Source organism: Lathyrus oleraceus, chromosome 6 (genome assembly GCF_024323335.1).
Source record: "Lathyrus oleraceus cultivar Zhongwan6 chromosome 6, CAAS_Psat_ZW6_1.0, whole genome shotgun sequence".
Lineage (NCBI taxonomy): Eukaryota > Viridiplantae > Streptophyta > Magnoliopsida > Fabales > Fabaceae > Lathyrus > Lathyrus oleraceus.
The window spans coordinates 442,502,616-442,519,603 of record NC_066584.1 but is presented as its reverse complement, the minus strand read 5'-3'; the positions used below and the strand labels follow the sequence as shown (position 1 = coordinate 442,519,603).

Below are 16,988 nucleotides of genomic sequence, written 5' to 3'. Positions count from 1 at the left end.
AATAATAATTTTTATCACCCATGACATTCATTGATCGAGGGATGCCACTGTTAGTAGAGTCTCGGGTATTCATGTCTTAATTTTCTATAAGTAACTTGAATTGCAAAAATGTAATTCAGGTCACATAACAATTTATTTTTGTAATAGTAACTATTTGGGGTCTTGTGTTTTATGAGCAAGACAAAAAATCCGTGTCTGCCTAGATCCGCAATGGAATTTCTGAACACTGATTGCAACCATCAACACTGGTTTTCGACAGTTGGGTGAGCGTCGTATGAAGGTGAGAAAAACAGAGTATTGTTGTCCATACATAACATTGACTGATGCAAGTCCTGAGGGTACGTACATGTATTACTTATATTGTATACAAAATGATTTATATGTTCAGTGTATGTTTTCAACATATAATGGTGAAGTTAACAGAGGAGTTGAAAGTCCACTTGTGTTGGTTGTTGTTGTTGATTAATTAGTTAATAAACTCTATGAATTTAAGTTGTTGTGATTGTACTTTGTAATCGAAAGTCTTTAATATTAAATATATTCCTTAATGTTTATTCCAGAAGACATAAGAAATACACAAATAAAGATAACATAATACGTGCTTAAAAGATGATATTAAGAAACAACGTAATCATCTAGAGGGTCCTGCCACATTTGGACATTTCCTACGCATGTGTCCTATTTTGCGACAAATCCCGCACCTTCTATTTTCCTTTTCAACATTGTCCATTTCGGTTCTAGTCCGGGTGTTGGTTGGGCATCCTTTCTTCCTCCTTCTCATAGATTCATCGCGGCAAAGAGTAAATCCTTCATATCATCAGTTCTCCTCACGGTGAAGTCCAAGGAAACTCTCCTTGTAGACCTTGAATACGTTAAGAATTTTGAACACGTATGGTATGTGAATAGAGTAGTCATGGTGTATACTAGAACATCCTGCAATTAGATGGGAGCAAGGTAAGTGAAATGTCTGAGATTTCTCACAATTGCACTGCTGTTTCCTAAGATCAACACTGAAAGTACCGGTTGGTCGACTATCATTATGATTAATCTTTTCATGGACCATGAAATAGAATATCTCACGATCAAATTGCATGACGTTATGAGTGTTAGCTTTACTGACTTTTTCAGCCATCCCCTTGTTGCATTTATTTGTGAAAACCTGGCTAGAGGCCAACATTTTTGTCCACTAATGGCCTCTTTTACCAAAGAGTGATCCTAAATTCATCTTCTAAATTTTATTTCAACATAACTCATAATAACTCAACATAACTCACAATCTAGTAAAATGGATTTGTTGTGGATGGAAGAATCACACCGTGGAGCACCAACAAACATTGCAGCATATGTAAGTTTTTTATACTCTGCAGTTTCATGTTTTTCATCATCGTATTCATTATGTTTTCTATTACATTTCAGAAAGACACTAGGTTCCGAGTCTGTTCCCATACTCATATTCAACAAAGTGTTGTTATATTACCGTACTTAGAACAAGCCGATTTTTCTAAAGTCGCAAAAATATCAAGTTTAAAAATTGACTCCAAGTTAGTTGTTGCGCTATTAGAGAGATGGAGACTCGAAACACATACCTTTCATTTACCAACTGACGAATGTACCATTACTTTGGAGGATGTGAGTATGTTATTCGGTCTTCGAATAAATGGTAAACCTGTTGATGGCCCTACTAATGTAACAAATGATGTTTACATGGAGAATTTAGGCGTGGAACCAACGACTTCAGATGAAAATGGGTCTTAGGTGAAAATTGTTTGGCTAGAAGCTCGGTTAACATGGCTAAAAAATAAGTCTTCACCCACGGAAGCAGAGAACATTCTTCATGCTAAAGTCTATATTTTACTTCTCATTGCTGCATTCTTGATGCCAGATAAGAGTCACAATTTGTTGCATTCATCTTGGTTACCTTTAGTAGGAGATCTAGATAAATGTAACACATACAATTGGGGTTCTGCTTGCTTAACAACATTCTATAGACATATGTGCAAGATAGCCCCAAAAGGAGTGAAGAACATAGGAGGATGTGTTGTATTACTCAGTGTCTAGGCATTCATTGGACGAGTGTATTATGGAAGTAGGGCACCTTGGGATTTTTTTTTCAAACTGAGGTAGTTTGGGAATAAAATTTCAGAAATGGGGCAACACAGTAAAAAGGTCGCGGCGACGGGAGGCCAGACCATGTGGCAGACCACGACGGTCGGTCAAGAAAAAAATATATCGGTTGTGCGGCGGGGACGACTGACCGATCGATTAAAAAAATGTCGCGGACGACCAATTTCGGCTGACCTAATTTTAGGTCGATTTCAAGTTTTCGACCTTTTTAGTGATTTTCGGGTTTTTCCGACTTTTCGGCCATTTTTTATGTTTTTCGAGTTTTTGAGCATTTCTTGAAACTTTTGGAGTTTGATAGCCTTCGAGAGTATTTTTGGAGCAATTTGGGGCTTTAGAATCCTTTTTGTGACTTTAGAGTTATTTTTTAGTAAATTAAGGAAAGTACTTGTCACTACCTTATACAAAGGGCGACCACACGCACAGGGGGAGGTCGTTCGGCAATCGACGGTAAGAACATGGATAAGAAGTTAATACTTGATGTCAAGAACATGTCATTCAAAATCAGTAAGAACAATGATTCTGGGAGAAAAGCAAGAACAAAAGAAAATCCCAATCAAGGAAAAGATATTCAGTGTCATGAATGTGAGGGTTTTAGTCACATTAGATCAAAATGTCCCACGTATATCAAGAAATAAAAGAAGGGCTTGTCTGATGATTCTGAAGGTGAAACTGATGATGAAATTGCTAAGCAGATTACAACTTTCACTGGTAGATATGAATCTGATGAAGATTCTTATGATGAGGATGTCTCTTATGAATAATTGGCTGCTTCCTACAAAGAGCTTTATGTCAAAAGTGAAGAGGTGTGTAAGACAGGAGAAGAGCAGAAAAGAATTATATCTCAACTACAGGCTGAAAAATAGAAACTTTTATCTACCGTCACTGATCTTGAAAATGAGGTAACTCTATTGTATTCTAAACTTGAAAACATGACCAATTCTATAAGAATGTTGAACAATGGGTTTGATATGCTAGATGAAATTCTTCAAGTTGGAAAAGGGGTTGGAAACTTAAAAGGTATAAGTTTTAATTACCAATATCAAAATAAACAAGGAAAAACCCCTGTGACAAAATTTATTCCTCCAGAAAGGAAGTATGAGTCTGTGATGTCCGACCAAATGATACATCAACCTGCTACACATTAGGAAACTCAAACTAAAGTCAAGTTTTTGCCCTGGAAATATCATTACAGTTGTAAATATGGACATACAAAGCCTTTCTGCTACAAATTGTATGATTATCCAAAACATCCAACATATCCTATGGCTAATCATGTAATGATTAAAACTATAAAGGAATGGAAACGTAAGGTTGTTCCACATGAAACTAATTGTTCCCCCACATGCCTAATGTCCACGGAATATGAATTTAAGTTGTGGCACTAGAAGCTTGGACATCTGTATCTCAAAGGGATATCTTTTGGTTACTCTACAAACAGTATAACTTACAAGGTATTTAACTCCAAAACTAAGGGCATGATGGAATCCATTAATGTTGTGGTTGATGATTCAATTATTGTAAAAGAAATTGATGTCGATAAAGATGTTGGAACATCATCTCAGCAGACTGATGCTTCAGAAAATATGGAAGACATTGAGTCAAACATTGAGCCAGGAAGGAATGAATCAGATGCTTCTGCTGACATCTGACCTGTTTGTTTTTCTGTTTGATTTTATATGTTTTTTTTCTTCTGGCCTTTGCCCTGAATATTGCACCTCTGTGTGCCATGGTCTATACCTCTAACTCACATGTTGTGCTACTACTCTGCTCTATTGATTTGTTGCCATTGATGAATGTCTACTTGGTTTGTCATATTATGGCTAAAAGGGGGAGTAGATAGTGTAGAGTTATGCTAGTCGTGCTCTTGATTTTTTTGTATTGTTTGTGTGAAGGTTGTTTCTTTGAGGGGGAGTATGTTTCCTGTGTGATAGGGGGAGTTATTTATGTGTTGTTGATCATGACATTTATGGGGAGTTTGATTTCTTTATACCTAGGCTGTTGTGTACTTGTTGTAATGTCAGACAAAATGTCTTGACATTTTGTTTCAGATAATTATGTTTGTGCTTAGGCTGTTGTATACTTGTTGTAATATCAGACAAAATGTCCTCACATTTTGTTTCAGAGGATTTTGTTTATGCTCAGGCTGTTGTGTGCTTGCTATGATGTCAGACAGAATGTCTTGACACTTTGTTTTTGAAAGAGGCTTGGAATGTGAGAGTTTATTTCTCTATATGTCTTTTTTGTGAGGCTACTACTTATTTATGCTGCCAGGCCTCTAATATGTCTTGGTGTTATACCAAGTGTTTCGTTGTTTGGTTTTTGTGATTTTGATTGTTGCTGCTATTTAATCTTTTCTCCACCTATATGATGCAATAGTTGTTTTAGCCAAAATTTGCCAAAGGGGGGAGATCGTTAGGTATGTGCTTTTATGATTGGCAACAATTTTGTTAAAACATGTATCACAATAAGATGTTGAGCAAGATGTTGTGACATGTTGATCAAACATCATTGCAGGTTTTGTTTTACTTATTAGAAGACTTATTTTATTATGAGATATCTAAAGATTATTTGAATATTCAACTATCTTATCTGACTGTCAAAGAAGGTTTTTTTTAAGAACTCTTGTTTCATTTCCAGCTCTGCACTTGTTTCATAAAAAAGGATGTTGAGACATTTTAAGGAAACATTAGATCAGATTTGATTCTGCAGAATGGATGTCAAAACATTTAAGGAGACATCAAATTTGATTCTGCAAAATTGATGTCAAAATATTTAAGGAGACATCATATTTGATTTGATCAAATATTATGCAGAACAAATGTCAAGACATTTAAGGAGACATCATATTTGATTCTGTAGAATAGATGTCAAAACATTTAAGGAGACATCATATTTGATTCTGCAGAATGGATGTCAAAATATTTAAGGAGACATCAGATTTGATTCTACATAATGGATGTCAAAACATTTAAGGAGACATCATATTTGATTTGATAAAATATTATGTAGAATAGATGTCAAAATATTTAAGGATACATCAAATTTGATTTGATCTGTTTTGTTTTGGATCTGCTGATTTTTATGCCTAAGGCCATGCTTATTGTAAGACCCCAATTTTGACCCTAAGATCCCTCATGCTATTCTCATCATATGCATTAGCATTCGGATCACACCTTGGCATCCTCCTTACCCTTTATTCATTGGGTTTGCATTGGGAGAGATCACCAAGCACATTTGATTGTATCATACTTCATTTTTCTTTTACTAACCAAAATACCAAAAATATGTCTTTGTATAATTTAACTCTTTTGTAGGTAATGCACATGCTCATCTATGCTATATCAAGCTTACATCTAGGGTTTAAGACCCTCATTTCAAGGAGCTCAATCAAGATTTGGTTCACATTGGCTCTAAGTATCATATATGGATCCCCATGATCTTCACATGTTATTTTGATCAAGAAATCATCAAGAGGTTGGAGTTGGTTTGCCTTGGAAACCCTAATTCATCTGAGTATCTTGTGTGACTTCTTCAATAAGTTTCTTCACCAATTGATTAAATATTTCAAGGTATACTTCATATTACATCATCTTATGCATATATGATCCTCCATGAGTCCCAAAAGTCAAGAGAATGTCAAGCTAGCAAGTTGGTTCATGGTGGGTGACCAAGGGAATTCAACTAATCAAAACCGGGGTTCCCTAGACCCTATATCCTACAATTTTTATTATATGAAAATGATTTCAAGAGAAACGTTACTCTAAATGACATTCCAAACAACTTTCATGTTGAGGCCTAGATCTAGTTTTGCTTGGAAATTCATTTTTTATGATGAAAGATTATAGGTCATTTTGTCTAAACCCTAATTTGGAGGTTAACTTCCCAAGACCATAACTTGCTCAGTTTTTATGAGATGAAGGCTATTCAAGTTGCACAATCAAATTCAAGATGTCTACTTCAACTTTTATGTTTGTAGGAAGAGCAAATTCAACTTTTAAATGCATGTGATATAAGGAGACATTATAGGTCATTTTGGGTAATACCATTGAACAAATGATTTTCCTCAACTTCTAAAATGTATAACTCTTTCATGATAAATCTAAATAAGGTCAAATTTGTGAGAAACTTGAAGTACTTTTAGATAGCTACAACTTTGATGAAGGAAATTTTCTCATTTGAAGTCCATATAAAAAGTTATCCAAGGTGAAAGAAGTAAACATATGGCTTGACACTTAGATTTTTTTTTGATATGTTTGATTTTCCAAACTTCCACCTCAAGGTTCATCATGATCCAAGCTTCAAATGAAAGTTTGTTTAAGATGATGTTGTTCCTCTTGATCTAACCTTTCCAAAAAGTCCAAATTCATCCCATTTGGACAAAGTATGAGTGACTTGTGCATGGCTTAAAGTTGGATGACCATTTGGCATATTTGAACTTCCACTTTCCATACACAAATGCATGGCTTGATAACATGACTTCAACATTGCTTGCATATGATTTTGGACCTGAATGCATCATTACACGGGCCTATCACATGCCCATGCATCCATGCAAAGCCATTTTGCTATTTTTGAAAGTTTGAAACAAGTGTGCAAATAACAATGCCTTGGCTATAAATATAAGCTTTTTCACTCTGAATTGAGGACCCTTGCGCGCCAGCTTTGAATCTCCAACCCTAAACCCTCTCATTCAAAGGATAACCTTGAGTATTTTCATTGAAAATCAAGTTTGAATCTCCACTGTTTTGAGATTCAAATCTCCAAGAGTCCTGCTTATTTCTTGATCCATTTCCACTCCATCAAGCATCTAGAGCAAGGCCAAGCACAATTCAAAGCAAGATCATGTCCATCTGAACTTGCAGTGAAGGTGAATTTCTCAATTTTTCATCTCTTCGATTCTCACTAAATTCTCCATAATTCTTCTTGATTTTTTGTTGTCTGAAGTCCTACCAATGTAGGCAACAAGATTGAGTTGCTTAGAGGTCAAATCGAAGCAACTCAGATCATGATCCTCAAAATTCAACTCCCTGTATCTTTCAATATACTTGGAGTTAGGTAAAATTGAGGCCAAATTTGAGCTCCTGAGCATTTTTACTTTAAATCCATGTCCTCATTTTTCATTTTGGTGATGGTTGAGGATGGACCAGTCTGGTGAGGTCCACCGGAGAAGAAGAACGGAGCTCTGGCTCCGGCGGTGCGTTGACATGTCTCAGACCATAGGATCCATCTATTTTGTTCTAATCCCGAGCGTTAGTTTCAATTACCACTTATGCAGCGCATTAACTCTAGTCCATCATGGAACGCAGACTGGGAGCCACTTGATATGCCACCTCAATTAATGAGGGAGATCAAGTGGTCCACATATTTTTGCATTTTCTGATTTTTAGTTTAATTGCTTTATTTTCAATAATACATATTAATTTTAATATTGATCCAAAAAATATGAGACTTTCACCAAAAGATTTCAAATAAAATCCTCTTTTATTTTCTGAATTAAAATTATTTTTTGGATCAATATTAATATTTTTCATGATTTAATTGTTTTTATGCATATTTTTAATTGTTTAAAAATACTTTTAAGTTTCAAAAAATGATGATTTTTTTTCTCCAAGGTCCTTTGACCTTGTTTGACCTATGATAAATCTCATGGCCATTTATTTGGTATTTTTATGAGGTTTTAGGATTTTGACCAACCATAATTTAATTTAATGTGTTTTTTAATTGATTTTTAATTGTTTAATTGCAAATAAATTGTGTGGACTTGTTGAGTTTGATTATTGTTGTTGGGCCTTGGTCAAGGTTGATTTGACTTTGTTGAGTTAAGATCATTGGATTTAGGGGATTGATGAAATGTACATTTCATCTCCCAAAATGAATGGATGATTTTAATTTGATAAAAGTCCTCCTTTGACCAATTTATGTTGATTTCATTTCCCCTCCCTCTTTATTTCAATCCTATTCTATTCCCATTCATTTCATTGACCTATGATATCTCAATATCCTAAGGCTAGTTGATTGCAAAATCAACATAAGTATGAAAGAGATTAAGTCCACCCCTTTTGCCATTTTCTTTTAAGTGTGGTATGTTTTAGGAGTATGGTTCATAATACCATATCTCTAACATGCATTAACACTAAAATTTTGTTTTCCCTACCTCCAATAGTTGTGACTTCTACATAAGTCCAATTACGATTGCTTAACATATCGCTAAATTTTGACCCAAAAGCATAACATTCTAGTAAGTGAGATTGTAAGTCTCCCCCCTTTCATGGTATTATGTGGAAACTTGGCGTTTTTTCCTTCCTTTGGAAGATGTCTTGGTTCAAGTATCCATGCTTGTGAATAGAGAGTTGAGTGTTCTCCAAAGAATGACTTAAACAATGAAAAGCAAAAGCAATACTAACTTCTAATCAACTAGCATTAAACTAACATTTAATCCAAGTCATTTACTTTTTGCACTTTAAATTCAAGTCTTTATTTATACCATTTAATTTGTTTATTTTAATGCCATTTTTTCACTTTTCTCACTTGAGCCATATCTTATATATACTTTTTTGTGTATTTTGTTTGTGTTGGTGCTCTTTTGACCTTAATGTACATAATAACAACAAAAACCCTAAGAAAGATTTGTGTGGACTGTTGGTTTTGATATGAGACATTGGACTTAGAATTAAGCAACACTCCCTATGCAAAAGGACTTGGCCAATGCTAACTTTTCTGAAACCAAGTGCTTGTGATTTGAACTTTTATCTGAAGCAAGTATTGAGATCCATTTGAGTTCATCTGCTACATGGTTTTATTGAAGCTGTTACTTTGAACCTGTGTCTGATGCCTATCTCTGAGCCGTTCAAGGAGTATGTCATTTAATACATGAGAGATTATGAAGAAGATCATGAAGTTGCTAAGCTTGGATGTGGCTATCTTTATTTGATGCCTTGCTCTTTATCTTGCTATTGTGTGTATTGATTTTGATTGATTCTAAAGTCCAAGGGAAATTTGGGTTTCTATATGGCATTCTTGTCTATTGGATTGCATCCCATTGGTCAGATCTTTTCAACTCTTAACTTATAATTTTTGCTTATGATTAATCTCTTAATCTCCTCCTACTTCTTTAATTTCAAATCTCTCTCTCCTTTTAAAAATATTCTTTGCTTGTGTTTTCTAAACTTAGACTTTATTGCAAATTAGAAACTTTGGCCTTATGCCATTGCATTTTCAAACTCTTTTCTTAATCAAATTTGTAAATGAACTTAACTATACTTGACTTAAAATTTCAAAAGACAAAAAGAACTAACACTCATTCAAACCTTTTTAGGCCTTTTGTGCCTCTTTTAAACTCAAATTTTTGTTAAAAGTAATGCACTCATTTTGAAATTGTTACCACGAACTACGAGGTTTTGATCCTTCATTTTATGTTGGTACGTAGGCACAAGTCTGAAGGTCTTGTCAAACACAAAAGTATAATTAATGAATTCTTTTCTCATCCTTCCACTCTATTTATTGCAAACATCATTTTATACCAAAACACATGTACACACAAAAAAGGGCTCCCTAGAAGTACCTAGGACACTTTGGGTGCTAATACCTTCCCTCTGTGTAACCAACCCCCTTACCTGTAATCTCTGACATTTTATTAGTTTTGATTTGAAAACTTATTATCTTTTGGGTTTTCTTCGTACTTTTTTCTTTTCCCTTGGAAACAATAAAAGCGCGGTGTCGATTCTGGTTTTAATGACGTCAAGTTTATCCATAGTTTGATGGTCATGAATTTATCGCTACACTTACCAAAGGTTATTTAAAGATGATGCTACTAAACCTAATTGACAGAAGAGAGAGACACACTTGAGCATTGGAAAATTAAGGTTTTAGTTATTTTTGTTATTTGTCAGCCATTATAGTATCTGCTTAATACTTGAACTGAACTGATTTTATTGAGTTATAATTGTGAATCAATCATGAGATTTTAAGCATGAATGTATTTTAATTCATTGGAACTATGTCTTCTGTTCTTTGATTGTTTTCAGTTGTTACCACTACTGTGTGATTGAAGGGAAGTGAGACATGTCTCATATCTAGGAGAGTTTTATATATAAATTCCAAGTAGTGATTAGGTGAGAAGTTTGTAAACCCATATACTGTTTAAAACTTAAAACTAATACTGTTCTAGTGGATTTCCTTCATGGATAGGATGCCCCCAGATGTAGGTGTCGTTTCCCCGAAATGGGTTAACAATTGACCTGTGTTATTTACTTCTTTCTTTTTACACTTTTATTGGTTTTGGTGTGACATGTCATGAACCTGGTGTGTGAAATCTTTTATGATATTTATGATATGCATAATTGTTTTTGGTGTGACATGTCTTGATCCTGGTGTCGTGACATCGTATATGAAATTTATTATTTGCTTACTATTATTCTTGTGTGATGTCAGGATATTAGTGTCACAACATCGCATATAGCATCTGATATCTACGTACCGGAATTTCAATCGGAATCAGAGCAGGCACCCTTTTCTGTTTTGGGTGAGATCTAGGGAGATACTTTCTAGTACCATGGTAGGAGGGTTTGTTAACAGACCACCTATCTTAGATGGCATCAACTATGACTATTAGAAGACACGTATGGTGGAATTCCTAAAATCTATGGATAGCAAGGCTTGGAAAGCTGTCATCAAGGGTTGGGAATATCCTGTTGTGAAGGACAAAGATGGGAATGCTACTAATGACTTTAAGCCTGAAGAGGACTGGTCTAAAGAAGAATATGAGATGGCTCTTAGAAACTCCAAAGCTTTGAATGCTCTATTCAATGGAGTTGACCAAAACATATTCATGTTAATGAACACTTGTACTATGGCCAAACGTACATGGGACATTCTCAGAACCACCCATGAAGGCACATCTAAAGTGAAGATGTCTAGACTTCAGCTTTTCACTACCAGATTTAAGAATCTAAAGATGAAAGATAATGAGAGTATTCATGATTTTCAAATGAATGTTCTTGAATTAACAAATTCATCAATGCCTTGGGAGAGAAGATGTCAAAAGAAAAGCAAGTTAGAAAAATTCTCAGATCCCTACCTAAGAAATATGACATGAAGGTCACAACTATTGAAGAAGCCCAAGACATTTGCAACATGAGAGTGGATGAGCTTATTGGGCCACTTCAAACTTTTGAATTGGCTATCGACGATAGATCTAAAAATAAGAACAAGAGCATAACCTTTATCTCCAATATTGAGGATGAAGAGGATCAATGTGACTTGGAGACTCATGAAGGATTTTCTAATGCCATTTTTCTTATTGGGAGGCAATTTAAGGTGTTGAAGAAAATGGATAGTAAGTTAAGACCTGATGTCAAGAACATGTCATTCAACATCAGTAAGAACAATGATTCTCAGAGAAAAGAAAGAATAGAAGAAAATCCCAATCAAGAAAAAGGCATTCAGTGTCATGTGTAACACCCCAATAAAATAAAATAATTATTTAAATCTAAGTTAATAGTATATTATTAATTTAAATTAATAATTGGATTATTTTATTATTGGAATAAAATAAATTGGAAAATATATAAGTTGGAATTAAGGAAAAAGTCCCATTTGGAGTAAAAAGGTTTCTACGTGAAAAACAGAGAAGCGATCGTGAAAGAGGAAAAGGGCAAAGAGGCAGAGCAAGGGCTGAAGGTTGAAGAGAGAAAAGCTTGGAGCTTGAGATTCGTCGATTAACTCAGGTAAGGGGGGTTTATCGTCGATTAATGGATATTATGGGATAATATGTGATGGGTAGTGATAAGCCGTTAATTTGACCCTAATTGGGATTGTTGATGCTGAAGAATTGAATTGGATAAATTGTATTTAGACTATAATTGAATCTGTGTTTGGGTTAGTTGTGAAATTCCGAACGTATAGCTTTTTACGGAATCGGAATCGGAGGTCCGGAAGTCCTCCAACGGCGGAAAATGCGGAGAATTCTGCATTCTGCCTTGTGTTAGCGCAGGAACTGCTGTTTTGTCTGCGTTAACCGGTTAACCCAGGGCGTTAACCGGTTAACACTGTTGCGAATTGTGAAATTGGTGCTGTTTTTCCTGCGTTAACCGGTTAACCCAGGGCGTTAACCGGTTAACACTGTTAAGTTTTGGGCAGTGAGCGTGTTTTGCCTGCGTTAACCGGTTAACCCAGGGCGTTAACCGGTTAACACTGTTGCAGAGTGAAAAATTGGTGTTTTAAATGTTGTGTACCTATTTGAGGGTTGGCCTATGTTGGCCTATGGTGTAATAGGGATTAATTCCCGCTGTTTTGAGCAGTATATGGATTAGTGGAATGTACTAATATTGTGGTTGTTGTTTGGCATAATCTGACATGCTTATGTGATGAAATATTGATGATGTATAATGATATGCATGATGCTGTGAATGTATATATTATGCATGTATGTGTGAATGGACTGTTGTATGGCTTAGAGTGTGAGCATATGTCTATTCTTGAATTGTTGTTGATGTTGCATTGCTAGATGATTAGCATGCGTGGCATAGCCTTCGGGGCTGTAGCTAATTCCCATGGTGAGGAATTAGTGAGTGAATCATTGTGGATTTGTTGTTGATGTTTGCATACTAGATGATTAGTGTGCATAGTCTAGCCTTTGGGGCTGTAGCTAATTCCCATGGTGAGGAATTAGTGAGTGAGTCATTAGATCTCAAATGAGTGGGACTAGTGAGCTTAGTAGCCGTATCTGGAGTTGATCGGTGAGCTTGAACTATATGTTCAAGAATAGTCGGTACCGCATGTGTAGAGTTTCATTGCATAAATATATGTATGGCGTATAATATGAATGGATGTATTCCAATATTATACGTGTGTTGTGTTGTTGTTAAGTATGATTTGAGATTATACTTGTGTTGTATGTTGGTGTTGAGTATGATGTTGAGCCAATGAGCTGTTACTGAATGTGTGTTGCAATTAGGGTAATTGATGTGTTAATTTACTTAACATGACATGAGATTTTATAATGCTTATTATATTGATTGAGAACTCACCCTTACAACTATTTTTCAGGTAACGAGAAATGAGTTGAGTAGAAGCTAATGCTTGGAGTCTAGTGTAGTCTCCTTAGTGGGTCATGCTCTGATAGATGTAACATCGGGAGGGAACATTTTAATTGTATTGTTGACAATTGTTGAACTAGTTTACATGTATTGTGGTACATGTTTTATACTGATGTTGGATTTCATTCCGTTGCGTATTATGCAACTATTTTATTTGATAAATGAAAGAGCATGACTGTTATATTGTCGAATGGTGTGGAATATTGTGTGACACCCTTACTTGGCATAATTACTCTGATTAGTATATGTTGATATTTTAAATTAAATATTTGGGGTATTTAGAAGGGTGTTACATTAGTGGTATCAGAGCATAGTCGGTCGAGTCGAGTCGTAATTATTCTGTTTCCCCTGTACGGTATAGGTGTTGTGTAACCCTATCAGTACTTATTGTTTTAGTTTGTTTGGGTTTTCAGAATAGAGATGGCTGGAAGAGGTAGAGATGATGCTGCGATTGCTGAGGCTCTGGGTATGCTAGCTGGAGTACTTGGAGAGAATCCGAATGTTGTGGGAATGAGAGCTGCTCGTCAACTGAGTGAGTTCCAGAAGAACAATCCTCCAATGTTCAAGGGAGCATACGATCCAGATGGCGCTCAGAAGTGGTTGAAGGAGATCGAGAGAATCTTCCGAGTGACTGAGTGTGCCGATAACCAGAAGGTCAGATTCGGTACGCATATGCTGTCAGAGGAAGCTGATGATTGGTGGGTTGCTACCCGCACGGAGTTGGAATCTGCTGGGAATGCTGAGATCTCTTGGACGGTGTTCAGAGAGAGATTCCTGAGGAAGTACTTTCCAGAGGATGTCAGAGGAAAGAAAGAGATAGAGTTTTTGGAATTGAAACAGGGTAACAGGTCTGTTACTGAGTATGCTGCTAAGTTCACAGAGTTGTCGAAGTATTACACTCCCTATGATGAGGCTACTGGGGAATTTTCGAAATGTGTGAAGTTTGAGAACGGGTTGCGTCCCGAGATCAAACAGGCTATTGGATATCAGCGGATCAGAGTGTTTTCTGACTTGGTTGACTGTTGCAGGATTTTTGAACAGGATTCCAAAGCCAGAGCAGAGAGCTATCAGCAGAGGGTTGATAGGAAAGGCAAGAATCAGAATGATCGTGGAAAACCGTATGCAGCTGGCAAAGGTTTTCAGAGTCAGAGTGGGATGAAGAGGCCTAGTGGGGGAGACTCTAGTGCTCCTGCTAAGTGTTATAGATGTGGTCGGGCTGGACATCGTGTCCATGAGTGCACCAGTGCTGCTATGAAGTGTTTCAAGTGTGGTAAAGGTGGTCACTTGGCTGCAGAGTGCCGGTTGAAGACTGTAACTTGTTTCAACTGTGGAGAGTTGGGTCATATCAGTCCACAGTGTCCTAAGCCGAAGAAAGAGAATCAGTCAGGAGGCAAGGTCTTTGCTTTATCGGGTTCTAAGACTTCTGCAGATGATCGTTTGATCCGAGGTCCGTGTTATATTAATGGCTTTCCTCTTGTAGCTATTATTGACACCGGTGCTACTCATTCCTTTATATCTTTGGATTGTGCTGTGAAACTTAAGTTAGAGATATCTGAGATGCTTGGAAGTATGGTGATTGATACTCCTGCAAAGGGTTCAGTGACTACTACTTCAGTTTGTTTGAGTTGTCCTTTGAGTATTTTTGGTAGAGACTTTGGGATAGACCTTGTGTGTCTTCCATTAGTGCAGATTGATGTTATCTTGGGAATGAACTGGTTGGTGTTTAATCGAGTTTCTATCAACTGTTTTGATAAGACTGTGATATTTCCTGAGATTGAAAAGGGAAAGGATTTGTTTCTATCAGCGAGGCAAGTGAATGAGGCAGTAGTAGATGGGGCAGAGTTGTTTATGCTGTTAGCGACTTTGGAGGCTAAAGATAAACTGGTGATCGGCGATCTAGCCGTGGTGTGTGATTTTCCTGATGTGTTTCCGGAAGAGGTGAATGAATTGCCGCCAGAGCGTGAAGTTGAGTTCTCGATTGATTTGGTACCTGGTACTAGGCCGATATCGATGGCTCCGTACCGTATGTCTGCTGTTGAGTTAGCTGAATTGAAGAGTCAGTTGGAAGATCTGTTGGACAAGAAATTTATTCGTCCGAGTGTGTCACCGTGGGGTGCGCCAGTGTTATTGGTTAAGAAGAAAGAAGGTACTATGAGGTTGTGTGTGGACTACAGGCAACTGAATAAAGTGACGATCAAGAATCGGTATCCTTTACCTAGGATTGATGATTTGATGGATCAGTTGGTTGGTGCGAGTGTGTTCAGCAAGATAGATTTGAGATCTGGGTATCATCAGATACGTGTGAAAACTGAGGATATTCAGAAGACTGCTTTCAGAACAAGGTATGGACATTATGAGTATTTTGTGATGCCTTTTGGTGTGACTAATGCGCCTGGAGTATTCTTGGAGTATATGAATAGGATTTTCCATCCGTACCTAGATAAGTTTGTTGTGGTGTTTATTGATGACATTTTGGTGTATTCGAAATCTGAAGAAGAGCATGCTGAGCATTTGAGAGTGGTTTTAGAAGTTCTACGAGAAAAGAAGTTATTTGCTAAACTGTCGAAGTGTGAATTTTGGTTAGAAGAGGTTAGTTTTCTTGGTCATGTGATTTCAAGAGGTGGTGTTGCTGTTGATCCTTCTAAGATAGAAGCGGTATCTAAGTGGGAAGCTCCGAAGTCTGTTGCTGAGATTCGAAGTTTTCTTGGTTTGGCTGGTTATTATAGGAAGTTCATTGAGGAATTTTCCAAGTTGGCGTTACCGTTGACAATGTTGACTAGAAAGGGGCAAGCATTTGTTTGGGACTCAAAATGTGAAGAAGGTTTCCAAGAGTTAAAGAGAAGGTTGACTACTGCTCCTATTCTGATATTACCGAGTTCGTCGGAACCATTTGAAGTTTACTGTGATGCTTCATTGTTGGGTTTGGGTGGTGTGTTGATGCAGAATAAGCAGGTTATAGCTTATGCTTCGAGACAACTGAGGGTTCATGAGAGGAACTATCCGACGCACGATTTAGAGTTGGCAGCTGTGGTATTTGTTCTGAAGTTATGGAGGCATTACTTGTACGGGTCGAGATTTGAGGTTTTCAGTGACCATAAAAGTTTAAAGTATTTGTTTGACCAGAAAGAGCTGAATATGAGACAGAGGAGATGGTTGGAGTTTCTGAAGGATTATGACTTTGGTTTGAATTACCATCCTGGTAAAGCCAATGTAGTGGCTGATGCATTGAGTCGGAAATCATTGCATATGTCTATGTTAATGGTTAAGGAATTGGATTTACTTGAGCAGTTTAGAGACTTGAGTTTGGTGTGTGAGAGTACTCACAATAGTGTTAGATTGGGAATGTTGAAGTTAACAAGTGGTATTCTGGATGAGATCAGAGAGGGTCAGAAATCCGATGTGTTTTTGGTTGATAAGTTGACTTTAGTGAATCAAGGCCAAGGTGGTGAATTCAGAGTTGATGGGAATGGTGTTTTGAAATTTGGTAATCGGGTGTGTATTCCGGATGTTGCCGAACTTAAGAAGAGTATTCTTGAGGAAGGACATCGTAGTGGCTTGAGTATTCATCCTGGAGCTACGAAGATGTATCATGATTTGAAGAAGTTATTTTGGTGGCCGGGAATGAAAAGAGAAATTGCGAGTTTTGTTTATTCCTGTTTGACTTGTCAGAAGTCAAAGATTGAGCATCAGAAACCGTCTGGGCTAATGCAACCGTTGGCTATCCCAGAGTGGAAGTGGGATAGTATCAGTATGGATTTTGTTTCTGGT

The 16,988-nt window shown here is 36.7% G+C and overlaps 1 protein-coding gene across 1 annotated transcript; it reads left to right on the top strand.

Moving 5' to 3' along the window:
• The first annotated feature begins 1,285 nt into the window (after nucleotides 1-1,285).
• Nucleotides 1,286-1,755, top strand: LOC127096147 (protein MAIN-LIKE 2-like). The gene is made up of 2 exons (XM_051034754.1): nucleotides 1,286-1,345; nucleotides 1,417-1,755. Exons 1-2 carry the CDS (start codon nucleotides 1,286-1,288, stop codon nucleotides 1,753-1,755), a joined length of 399 nt encoding a protein of 132 aa, XP_050890711.1.
• The last annotated feature ends 15,233 nt before the right edge of the window (nucleotides 1,756-16,988 follow it).

What these genes read in the sequence shown, in the direction of transcription:
- LOC127096147 (XM_051034754.1), top strand. Translation starts at nt 1,286, where the DNA reads ATGGATTTGTTGTGGATGGAAGAATCACACCGTGGAGCACCAACAAAC. An exon ending in CAACAAACATTGCAGCATAT is followed by an intron (nt 1,346 to 1,416) that starts GTAAGTTTTTTA and finishes ATTACATTTCAG; the next exon opens with AAAGACACTAGGTTCCGAGT.